The sequence below is a fragment of the Mustelus asterias genome, chromosome 12, assembly GCF_964213995.1.
Source record: "Mustelus asterias chromosome 12, sMusAst1.hap1.1, whole genome shotgun sequence".
Taxonomy (NCBI): Eukaryota; Metazoa; Chordata; class Chondrichthyes; order Carcharhiniformes; family Triakidae; genus Mustelus; species Mustelus asterias.
The window spans coordinates 52,390,374-52,403,468 of record NC_135812.1 but is presented as its reverse complement, the minus strand read 5'-3'; the positions used below and the strand labels follow the sequence as shown (position 1 = coordinate 52,403,468).

Here is a 13,095-nt window from a genome sequence, read left to right as displayed (position 1 = left end):
GAGGGTAGGTCTTATGAGGAAAGGTTGAGGGAGCCAGGGCTGTTCTCTCTGGAGCAGAGGAGGCTGAGGGGAGACTTAATAGAGGTTTATAAAATGATGAAGGGGATAGATCGAGTGAACGTTCAAAGACTATTTCCTCAGGTGGATGGAGCTATTACAAGGGGGCATAACTATAGGGTTCATGGTGGGAGATATAGGAAGGATATCAGAGGTAGGTTCTTTACGCAGAGAGTGGTTGGGGTGTGGAATGGACTGCCTGCAGTGATAGTGGAGTCAGACACTTTAGGAACATTTAAGCAGTTATTGGATAGGCACATGGAGCACACCAGGATGATAGGGAGTGGGAGAGCTTGATCTTGGTTTCAGATAAAGCTCGGCACAACATCGTGGGCCGAAGGGCCTGTTCTGTGCTCTACTGTTCTATGTTCTATGTTTCGTTAGTACTTGTTTCAAACAGCTGAAGAGATGTGCTGTGTGATACAATCCCCCAGTCATTGGGATGTATGGCCTACATACCTGGCATCACACCGGCATTCAAATACTACATTACTTCTTTGTGTGATAGGCTTTTTGGCTTGTTGGCAGCATCCTGTTTTTGGAGAATACTACTCATGTTGCTACAGCATAGTGACAGCATGAAATGGCTAGCTTCACCTGTTGTTTAATTTTTTTGAGTTATCTTGCCCTTCCAGGGTAATCTCGGGCAAACTGGGCACTTTTAGAATCATAGAAGGAGGCCATTCGGCCCATCAAGCCTGCACCAGCAACACTCCCACCCAGGCCCCAACCCCATAACCCATTTACTCTGCTAATCCCCTGACACTAAGGATCAATTTAGCATGGCCAATCAACCTAACCCCACACATTTTTGGAATGAGAGGGGAAACCAAAGCACCCAGAGGAAATCCACGCAGACACGGGGAGAACGTGCAGATTCCACACAGACAGTAACCCGAGGCCAAAATTGAACCCGGGTCCCTGGTGCTGTGAGGCAGCAGCGCTAACCACCGTGCCACCCCCTTTTCAAGATCAAATGTGGCTGCCTTATGCTCTTTAATTAATTTGCATGATATGTCGGCCATATATCCCAACAACTGGGGAATTGTATCATGCAGCACGTCCCTTGTTTGCAACAAGCGAAGTGCAAACCAAACACAACCAGCTCTTGCTTGCAAAACTCAAAACATAGGCCGGGATGGGCGGAGCAAGCCGGTAAAATTGCACGAGAGCCGCAAAGTTAGGATCGCGCCCCAATTTCTCGGTTCTTGTGACCTTAGGATAGCCAAATTTCCAGCAAGGTCAGCCTCTCGCCGAAAATGGGCAAGAGGCTGAATAAATTATTCAAATACATTCCAATGTTAATTTCCATGTGATGAGCGCTAAAGCGTCCAAGCTTACTTGCCTTTATGGCCTCGTCGGGAGAGGTTCTCTCTGGCGAGGAAAACACCTGCTCCCCATGAACAGGGAAGAGTCGTGTTGGCCTCACCAGGCCAGACCCCTCTTGATCTTGACCTCTTCTATCAAATCTCCTCTCCACCCTCTCTTCTGTAAGGAAACAACCACAGCTTCTCCAATCTATCCAAGTAACTGAAGTCCCTCCTCTTTACCAGCCTGTTCATATCCTCTTGAAGTCTCATTTCACAATTGTTTACCCTGGCAGGTTTGCTATATGAATACAATTTTTCAATTATTTTATGAACTTGGAACTGGCCAGAATTTGAGAAAGATCCATAATAAAATTGCCACTGTTGAAATAAATTTTCAGATGTATTTTGTTTTGTATGTTACAGTTGATTCAACTCAGCCACCCTGTACATCTAGCAGTGGTGGTTCAGATGAAGCAATTTGGTCAATATTGGAACAGGCCCGACGTGAGATGGAAGCTCAGAAGGCAGGCCTTGAGCCGACACCGAAGCCAACATCAGTTACTCAAGCTGAATTGGTCCTCCATTCGTCCAAAGCGGCTTCATCTTCATCATTCTCTTCCTCGCTGACAGGCATGAAAAAGCCTTTCACAGTGGATTCCAGCAACAATGTAACACAAAGCTCTCATGGATTTAAAAAAGAAGCATTGCATGACACGTGCTCCTCAGAGCACCATGGGATAGCAGACACACCACACAATATGCTCAAGCAAGTTAAAAATGAATTGGGACGAAGTAGTATATGGAGGGACCAGTGGTGGAACACAGTTTGTCCTGACAGAAGAAATTCAGCCTTTTCAGAAGATGGAAGAACAGAGGAAGCTTGCAGTGGGAGAGAAAGGATTGGTAATCCAAGCAGATTGGAACGAAATGCTTTGCAAGGACCTGCTGCTTCTGACCACTGGAAGGACTGGCAAAATGCAGAGTCACCATACTCTCAAGCATCAGATTTAGGCACAGTGGTCGCAAGTAGCAGTGTGACTCCACAGAGCAGTCCACTGCCTTCTTCACCTCTTGTCCCCATCGCAAAACCGCATAAGCCCTCTGTCCCACCACTAACACCAGAGCAGTATGAGATTTACATGTACCAGGAAGTGGACACAGCTGAGCTGACGCGACAGGTGAAGGAAAAGTTGGCCAAGAATGGGATCTGTCAAAGGATCTTTGGGGAAAAGGTAAGCAATTTCTAAAAACATCTTGGTTTTTTTTTCGGATAGTTTATTCGGGCATCTTATGTGAATTACAAATATGTTTAAGATTTGGGTCTCCTCCCAACATTTGTAACTGGAATTCAGACCCCAAACGTTGTTTGATTCCAAAATGAGGTCAGTACAAAGTGCAATTTCCAGAGTACTGCCATTATGAGTGTCAAGTTGCTTACTGTGCAGCATATTTTGGGTCCAGATGTACGCCACAAATCTTGAGTCAAACATTTTGACTTGTGGAGAGGGATAGGGCCGTACGGCAGGGCAAGGTTTACAATTGGGGGAGAGGTAATTATGATGCAATTAGGCAAAAATTAGGGGGCATAAGTTGGGAACAGAAACTGTCAGAGAAAGGAACTAATGAAAAGTGGAACTTTTTCAAGGAACAAATACTGGATGTCCTTGATGGGTATGTCCCTGTCAGGCAGGGAGGAAATGGCCGAGTGAGGGAACCATGGTTCACGAAAGAGGTGGAATGTCTTGTGAAAAGGAAGAGGGAAGCTTATGTAGGGATGAGGAAACAAGGTTCAGATGGCTCGATTGAGGGTTACAAGTTAGCAAGGAATGAGCTGAAAAAGGGGTTTACGAGAGCTAGGAGGGGACACGAGAAGTCCTTGGCGGGTCGGATCAAGGAAAACCCCAAGGCTTTTTACTCTTATGTGAAGAATAAAAGAATGACCAGGGTGAGGTTAGGGCCGGTCAAGGACAGTAGTGGGAACTTGTGTATGGAGTCAGTAGAGATAGGCGAGGTGATGAATGAATACTTTTCTTCAGTGTTCACCAAGGAGAGGGGCCATGTTTTTGAGGAAGAAAGGGTGTTACAGGCTAATAGGCTGGAGGAAATAGATGTTCGGAGGGAGGATGTCCTGGCAGTTTTGAATAAACTGAAGGTCGATAAGTCCCCTGGGCCTGATGAAATGTATCCTAGGATTCTTTGGGAGGCAAGGGATGAGATTGCAGAGCCTTTGGCTTTGATCTTTGGGTCCTCGCTGTCCACGGGGATGGTGCCAGAGGACTGGAGAATGGCGAATGTTGTTCCTCTGTTTAAGAAAGGGAATAGAAATGACCCTGGTAATTATAGACTGGTTAGTCTTACTTCGGTGGTTGGTAAATTGATGGAAAAGGTCCTTAGAGATGGGATTTACGACCATTTAGAAAGATGCGGATTAATCCGGGATAGTCAGCACGGATTTGTGAAGGGCAAGTCGTGCCTCACAAATTTGATTGAATTTTTTGAGGAGGTCACTAAGTGTGTTGATGAAGGTAGGGCAGTTGATGTCATATACATGGATTTTAGTAAGGCGTTTGATAAGGTCCCCCATGGTCGGCTTATGATGAAAGTGAGGAGGTGTGGGATAGAGGGAAAGTTGGCCGATTGGATAGGTAACTGGCTGTCTGATCGAAGACAGAGGGTGGTGGTGGGTGGAAAATTTTCGGATTGGAGGCAGGTTGCTAGCGGAGTGCCGCAGGGATCAGTGCTTGGTCCTCTGCTCTTTGTGATTTTTATTAATGACTTAGAGGAGGGGGCTGAAGGGTGGATCAGTAAATTTGCTGATGACACCAAGATTGGTGGAGTAGTGGATGAGGTGGAGGGCTGTTGTAGTCTGCAAAGAGACATAGATAGGATGCAAAGCTGGGCTGAAAAATGGCAAATGGAGTTTAACCCTGATAAATGTGAGGTGATTCATTTTGGTAGGACTAATTTAAATGTGGATTACAGGGTCAAAGGTAGGGTTCTGAAGACTGTGGAGGAACAGAGAGATCTTGGGGTCCATATCCACAGATCTCTAAAGGTTGCCATTCAAGTGGATAGAGCTGTGAAGAAGGCCCATAGTGTGTTAGCTTTTATTAACAGGGGGTTGGAGTTTAAGAGCCGTGGGGTTATGCTGCAACTGTACAGGGCCTTGGTGAGACCACATTTGGAATATTGTGTGCAGTTCTGGTCACCTCACTATAAGAAGGATGTGGAAGCGCTGGAAAGAGTGCAGAGGAGATTTACCAGGATGCTGCCTGGTTTGAAGGGTAGGTCTTATGAGGAAAGGTTGAGGGAGCTAGGGCTGTTCTCTCTGGAGCGGAGGAGGCTGAGGGGAGTCTTAATAGAGGTTTATAAAATGATGAAGGGGATAGATAGAGTGAACGTTCAAAGACTATTTCCTCGGGTGTATGGAGCTATTACAAGGGGGCATAACTATAGGGTTCGTGGTGGGAGATACAGGAAGGATATCAGAGGTAGGTTCTTTACGCAGAGAGTGGTTGGGGTGTGGAATGGACTGCCTGCAGTTATAGTGGAGTCAGACACTTTAGGAACATTTAAGCGGTTATTGGATAGGCACATGGAGCACACCAGGATGATAGGGAGTGGGAGAGCTTGATCTTGGTTTCAGATAAAGCTCGGCACAACATCGTGGGCCGAAGGGCCTGTTCTGTGCTGTACTGTTCTATGTTTTATGTGTCTCTCCAACTCTGGCCTGCTATACATACCCTAGTTCTTCTTCCCCACCACTGGCAACCATGCTTACAACAATCTAGACTCTAAGCTTCAAACTTCACTGCCACACCTCTTCAACTCTTCACTTGTTTTTCCTCCTCTGAGATGCGTTTCAAACATCTACATCTTTGACCAAGGCCACTCGTCCTCAAATCTCCTTCATGACATAGAATCAATTTTTAATCTTATTAATCCATTTAGCTGTGGCTCAGTCCATAGCACACTTGTCCCTGAATCTCAAGTCTCTAGGGTTGAGGTCCACCCCAGGGCTTGAGCACAGAAATCAAGGCAGACTCTCCAGTGCAGAAACTGAGGGAGGTGCCGTCATTTGGATGAGACGTTAAACCAAGGCCCCATCTGCCAGTTCAGGTGGATGTAAAAGATCACATGACACTGTTTTGGAAAAAAAGCAGGGAAGGTTTCCCCAGTATCCTGGGACCAATATTTATCCCTCATTCAAAATCACAAAAACAATTATCTGGTCATTATCACATTGCTGATAGCACGATTTTGTTGAACACATTAACTGCCATGTTTCCTACAATGCAACACTTCAAAAAGTATATCATAGAATCGTCACAGTGCAGGAGGCCATTCAGCCCTTCCAGTCTGCACCAATTCCCCAACAGAGTATCTTACCTGGGCCCTCTCCCCCACCCTATCCCTGTAACCCCAAACATTTAGCATGGCCAATCCACCCAACCTATATGTCTTTGGACTGTGGGAGGAAACCGGAGCACCCGGAGAAAACCCACGCAGACGCGGGGAGAATGTGCAAACTCGACATAGACAGTGACCCAAGGCTGGAATTGAAGCCGGGTCCCTGGCACTGTGAGGCAGCAGTGCTAACCACTGTGCTATTTACACCTTTGGCTGTAAAGTGCTTTGAGATTCCCAATGGTTGTGAAAAATTTGATTTAAGTACAATCGTTTTTCAGGGGCAGGCACTATTTAAATGCAAAATGTCTTTGTTATCTTGGAATCCTTTTTTTAAAACAAAGTACTTTAGATATTGCGGAGTGTTTAAAAGTAGCATTATTCATTTTAGTAAAGAACAAAGAAAATTACAGCACAGGAACAGGCCCTTCAGCCCTCCAAGCCTGCACCAACCATGCTGCCCGACTGAATTAAAACCCCCTACCCTTCTGGGGACCATATCTCTCCATTCACATCCTATTCATGTATTTGTCCAGACACCCTTTAAAACTCACTATTGTATCTGCTTCCACCACCTCCCTGGCAGCGAGTTCCAGGCACCCACCACCCTCTGTGTAAAAAAAACTTGCCTCGTACACCTCCTTTAAACCTTGCCCCTCGCACCTTAAACCTATGCCCCCTAGTAATTGATTCTTCCACCCTGGGAAAAAGCTTCTGACTATCCACTCTGCCCATGCCCCTCATAATCTTGTAGACTTCTATTAGGCCCCTCAACCTCCGTCATTCCAATGAGAACAAACCAAGTTTCTCCAACCTCTTCTCATAGCTAATGTCCTCCATACCAGGCAACATCCTGGTAAATCTTTTCTATACCTTCTCCAAAGTCTCCACATCCTTCTGGTAGTGTGGCGACCAGAATTGAACAATATATTCCAAGTGCGGCCTAACTAAGGTTCTATAAAGCGTCAACATGACTTGCCAATTTTTAAACTCAATACCCCGGCCGATGAAGGCAAGCGTGCCATATGCCTTCTTGACTCTCTCCCCCACCTGCATTGCCACTTTCAGTGATCTGTGTACCTGTACACCCAGATCCCTCTGTCTATCAATACTTTTAAGGCTTCTGCCATTTACTGTATATTTCCTATCTTTATTAGACCTTCCAAAATGCAATACCTCACATTTATCTGGATTAAACTCCATCTGCCACCTCTCCGCCCAAGCCTCCAACCTATCTATATCCTGCTGTATCCTCTGATGGTCCTCATCGCTATCCACAAATCCACCAACCTTTATGTCGTCTCAGTTACATTTTCCTCCAAATCATTTATATATATTGCAAACAGCAAAGGTCCCAGCACTGATCCCTGAGGAATGCTACTTGTCACAGCCCTCCATTCAGAAACACACCCTTCCACTGTTACCCTCTGCCTTCTATGAGCGAGCCAGTTCTGTATTCACCTTGCCAGCTCACCTCTGATCCCATGCGACTTCACCTTCTGCACCAGTCTGCCACGAGGGACCTTGTCAAAGGCCTTACTGAAGTCCATGTAGACAACATCCACTGCCCTACCCTCATCAATCATCTTCATCAATTCCTCGAAAAACTCGATCAACTGAGTGAGACACGACCTCCCCTTCACAAAACCAAGTTGCCTCTCGCGAATATGTCCACTTATTTCCAAGTGGGAGTAAATCCTGTCTCGAAGAATCCACTTCAATAATTTCCCTACCACTGATGTAAGACTCACTGGCCTGTGATAACCTGGATTATTCTTGCTACCCTTCTTAAACAAAGGAACAACATTGGCGATTCTCCAATCCTCTGGGACCTCCCCTGTATTCTGTAACTTGATTTTGTGTCTCTGTGCCCTGTTTGAGAGCAGATTTCCACTCCATCTGACGAAGGAGCAGCACTCCGAAAGCTAATGGCATTTGCTACCAAATAAACCTTGTCCCTGCTTCACATTATACACAGATCTGTGTATGTTCAATACACAACTATATTTGTATGTAATTGTGATCCAAAAGTTTGTTTCAGTTCTTAATCAGTTGGTAATCTTGCTTCGCTTTAATCTCAGAATAACTCACAAAGAATGATGCTGTTAACAGATTAGTTACAGCATCCAATTTATTTGTTAATACGCTCCATCATTATACTGTTCCACACTTGGTGTGTGTGCATGCTTGGCAATATTGAAATAGTGTTCAAAAGTGCCAATGTGAGAATCACAAATGAAGCGCTGTTTTGGTCTGAAGCTACTGTATTATTGCATTAGAGGTTTACTGTATTATGCATTCACATAACCAATGCTTGTTGTAATATTTCCTTTTAGTAAAGCTAAACCATTGAGGACAAAAGATTTTTTCTTTTGGAGCAACATGAATCTCCAGTTAGCCAAGTCACTGGCACTAAATTATGTTGCCATTAAAAAGCAGGAAAGAGATATAATCTTAATTTCACTGAAATGTAATGGTATATCGCCTTCCAAAATAATCTGATTTATTTGAAGATTTGCAGGTTAACTGGAGAATGGGTCATAGCCAGTGCCAAGATATAATATCAGTCTCTACTAATAAGTTGTGCTCAGCATTGTAAGTGGAAAGTGTTTTGGTATATATGACTGCTGACCACCAGCGAACCTTTATACCAAATTTAGCAGATTATAAATTCTGATTGAGTTTGTTTTTTATACGACCACATAAGGGTGGAACTGTGAAAAACAAGCTTCTATGTTCCCACATCAGAAGGTGTGGTTTCCATTATACAATGGTTCTGGCTTCTCGAACAATGTCATAGCACCAGTGTGATAACACTTAGAAGGGAACTATTTATCATTCTAATTGTCATCACTCAGGTGTTGCGTCTGACTACACAACCATTCAGCTCCGCATCGGCCACATCAAATGACTACAGTGGAGCATTCTGCACTGGAGCAACACCGGTAAGTCCCTGATTAATTTTTAAGAAAATCCATCTTGTTAAAAGAAAAGTTGCAGGCCAGAACCATTGTATAAACATTATAATAAAAGAAAAGTATTAAAACATTATAATGGTGAAATCAGACCGAGATAACACACTCTTACCTCTTTTACTTTACAATGGCAGATAATGGCCATATAAAGTCCTACCAAACACCAAGTTCAGCACAGTATCCTTTATTTATGTAAGAAATGGAGACGCTGGATAAAATTCAGGCAGTATAAGAAGTCTGGAGTCTATTGGTTTTAGAGTCTAAATGAGTTCTTCTCCATTACAGTGAGCCAGTTGATATTATTTGACATTAAGTAGAGTGTTGTACAGCGAAATTCATTTTCTACCACAAAAATGTAGAACTAGAACATTATCTGGGATTATTTTGATAAATGGCTGAAACACAGGGTGCATGGAAGAAAGGAAGGGAAAAAGGTTGAAAAGGCAAAGAACAAAAATATAAATGAGCAAGGAAAGCAAATGAAATTATTGAAAACATTATGGAAAATGGAGCAAGAGATAAATAACACCAGTGATCCAAATTACTGCCAGAAAATTGATGCTTTGCTTATAGCTGTCTGCATCAGTGACTTTGAAATCTGGATCAGTAACCCATCAAAATAACTCGTGATCCTTGAAATGACTTTCAACACTTGGATGCATTTTGCATGTTTATAAATGTAAAACTATGTAGCATTTTCTTTATTAGCAAAGTCAAAAAAATTAAAAGACACAATTACTCACAAAGTTTTTTGTTTTTCTTTGCCATGCCCTTGCTCTTTTTTTTAGGTTTTGGGACTGTCACAAGGGAGTGTCAGTGACATGCTATCTAGGCCTAAGCCTTGGAGTAAACTGACTCAGAAAGGCCGAGAACCCTTTATTCGTATGCAGCTATGGCTGAATGGTGAGCTGGGACAGAGCGTTCTTCCATCCCAGATCCAGCAAGCGGGACAAGGTAGGCCCGAGAGACCATGTGTATGCATAGTATTAAAACATAACTGGATTCAACATCTGTGTGAACAGAATTATTGACCACTATCTTGTGGCTGTTCACATAGCCATAATGACAGGGAATATCCTTTTACCATAGTTACAGGAAATACCTTTTAGTTTAAAAGAAATTTCTTTACATTGTATTAGTCCCTCTTTCTACCCGTACATATTTTTCTTTATTTAATAATTTAGAACATTCTAATCAATTTAGCATCAATTCTATTAATGGCAAAGCATTTCAATTATTTTTGCATGAAAATGGTATTTCCAATCAAAATGGTTGTGTAATTAACAAATAAATTTCATTATAGACAAATGTGAGGTGATGCATTTTAATAGGAGGAATAAGGAGGCAACTCACTACTTGGAAGTTAAGTATCTAAATGGTGCAGAGGAGCAAAGGGATCTGAGGGTACTGATCAACAAATCACAGAGTAGGACCGCAGGTTAATATGGTCATAGAGTTACCAAGTAAAACATTAGGTTTCATTTCATTTAAAGGATATCATAAACAGAGCGGTTATGATATCCTTTGATCCAAACTTGGTTAGGCCACACTCAAAAGCCACAGTTATGGCACAAAAGGAGGCCGTTTGACCCATTGAGTCCATGCCAGCTCTCCACAAAGCAATCCAGTCAATCCCATTTCTCTGCTTGGTCTCTGGAACCCTGCAGGTTTATTTCTTTTAAGCATCTATCAAGTCTTCCTTTTGCAATTGTTGACCACTCTCGTAGGTAATGAGATCCATTGCTCGCTGCATAAAGAAGGTCTCCTTCACCCAAGCTCTCATATGCTTTGCTAGCATTTTCTCAATGTGTCCTGCCACATGCACTCCCAAATAATACTGTTCTTGCACGCTCTTTAGAACTGTGCCATTAAGTGTATATTGCTCTTCCTATTTCTTCTATCAAAATATATAGAACCATAGAACATTCTATGATTCTATGATTACAGCACAGAAACAGGCCTTTTGGCCCTTCTCGGCTGTGCCGAACCATTTTCCGGCCAAGTCCCACTGACCTGCACCTGGACCATATCCCCCCACACCCCTCTCATCCATGTACCTGTCCCAAATTTTTCTTAAATGTTAAAAGTGAGCCCGCATTAACCACCTCATCTGGCAGCTCATTCCACACTCCCACCACTCTCTGTGTGAAGAAGCCCCCCCTAATATTCCCTTTAAACTTTTCCCCCCTCGCCCTTAACCCATCTCCTCTAGTTATTTTCTCCCCTAGCCTCTGGAAAAAGCCTGCTTGCATTCACTCTATCTACACCCATCATAATTTTATACACCTCTATCAAATCTCCCCTCATTCTTCTACGCTCCAGGGAATAAAGTCCTAACCTATTCAACCTTTCTCTATAACTCAGTTTCTCAAGTCCCGGCAACATCCTTGTAAACCTTCTCTGCACTCTTTCAACCTTATTAATATCCTTCCTGTAATTAGGTGACCAAAACTGCACACAATACTCTAAATTCGGCCTCACCAATGTCTTATACAACCTCACCATAACATTCCAACTCCTATACTCAATACTTTGATTTATAAAGGCCAATGTACCAAAAGCACTCTTTACGACCCTATCGACCTGTGACGCCACTTTTAGGGAATTATGTATCTGTATTCCCAGATCCCTCTGTTCGACTGCACTCTTCAGTGTCCTACCATTTACCTTGTACGTTCTACCTTGGTTTGTCCTTCCAAAGTGCAATACCTCACACTTGTCTGCATTAAACTCCATCTGCCATTTTTCAGCCCATTTTTCTAGCTGGTCCAAATCCCTCTCCAAGCTTTGAAAACCTTCCTCACTGTCCACTACACCTCCAATCTTCGTATCATCAGCAAATTTGCTGATCCAATTTACCACATTATCATCCAGATCATTGATATAGATGACAAACAACAATGGACCCAGCACTGATCCCTGTGGCACACCACTAGTCACAGGCCTCCACTCAGAGAAGCAATCCTCCACTACCACTCTCTGGCTTCTTCCATTGAGCCAATGTCTAATCCAATTTACTACCTCTCCATGTATACCTAGCGACTGAACCTTCCTAACTAACCTCCCATGCGGGACCTTGTCAAAGGCCTTACTGAAGTCCATGTAGACAACATCCACTGCCTTCCCTTCATCCACTTTCCTGGTAACCTCCTCGAAAAACTCTAATAGATTGGTTAAACATGACCTACCATGCACAAAGCCATGTTGACTCTCCCTAATAAGTCCCTGTCTATCCAAATATTTGTAGATCCTATCTCTTAGTACTCCTTCCAATAATTTACCTACTACTGACGTCAAACTTACCAGCCTATAATTTCCCGCATTACTTTTTGAGCCTTTTTTAAACAACGGAACAACATGAGCTATCCTCCAATCATCCGGCACGTCACCCGTGGATACCGACATTTTAAATATATCTGCCAGGGCCCCTGCAATTGCAACACTAGTCTCCTTCAAGGTACGAGGGAATACCCTGTCCAGTCCTGGGGATTTATCTACTCTGATTTGCCTCAAGACAGCAAGCACCTCCTCCCCTTTAATCTGTATAGGTTCCATGACCTCCCTACTTGTTTGCCTTATTTCCATAGACTCCATGCCAGTTTCCTTAGTAAATATGGATGCAAAAAACCCATTTAATATCTCCCCCATTTCTTTTGGTTCCATACATAGCCGACCACTCTGATCTTCAAGAGGACCAATTTTATCCCTTACTATCCTTTTGCCCTTAATATCCCTGTAGAAGCTCTTAGGATTATTTAACATAGAAACCCTACAGTGCAGAAGGAGGCCATTCGGCCCATCGAGTCTGCACCGACCACAATCCCACCCAGGCCCTCCCCCCACATATTTTACCCGCTAATCCCTCTAACCTACACATCCCAGGACTCTAAGGGACAATTTTTAACCTGGCCAATCAACCTAACCCGCACATCTTTGGACTGTGGGAGGAAACCGGAGCACCCGGAGGAAACCCACGCAGACACGAGGAGAATGTGCAAACTCCACACAGACAGTGACCCGAGCCGGGAATCGAACCCGGGATCCTGGAGCTGTGAAGCAGCAGTGCTAACCACTGTGCTACCGTGCCGCCTTCACCTTGTCTGCCAAAGCAACCTCATGTCTTCTTTTCGCCCTCCTGATTTCTTAAGTAGTTTCTTGCACTTTTTATACTCCTCAGGCATCTTATTTGCTCCCTGTTGCCTATACATGTCATACATCTCTCTCTTCTTCTTGATCAGAGTTCCAATATCCCTCAAGAACCAAGGTTCCTTATTCTTATTCACTTTGCCTTTAATCCTGACAGGAACATACAAACTCTGCACTCTCAAAATTTCTCCTTTGAAGGC

The 13,095-nt window shown here is 43.6% G+C and overlaps 1 protein-coding gene across 9 annotated transcripts in view; it reads left to right on the top strand.

Moving 5' to 3' along the window:
• Positions 1-13,095, top strand: part of LOC144501444 (protein CASP-like) — a 779,365-nt gene that overhangs the window by 478,529 nt on the left and 287,741 nt on the right. For 5 of the 9 annotated variants that reach the window (XM_078225209.1, XM_078225208.1, XM_078225204.1 and 2 more), the window contains 3 exons: positions 1,791-2,599; positions 8,633-8,719; positions 9,538-9,703. The exons of 2 other annotated variants lie outside the window; for them this stretch is intronic. In XM_078225209.1, coding sequence (XP_078081335.1) covers positions 1,791-2,599; positions 8,633-8,719; positions 9,538-9,703 — 1,062 coding nt within the window. The remainder of the gene's footprint in view (positions 1-1,790; positions 2,600-8,632; positions 8,720-9,537; positions 9,704-13,095) is intronic. 2 more of the 9 variants (XM_078225206.1, XM_078225212.1) reach the window with 1 other exon arrangement.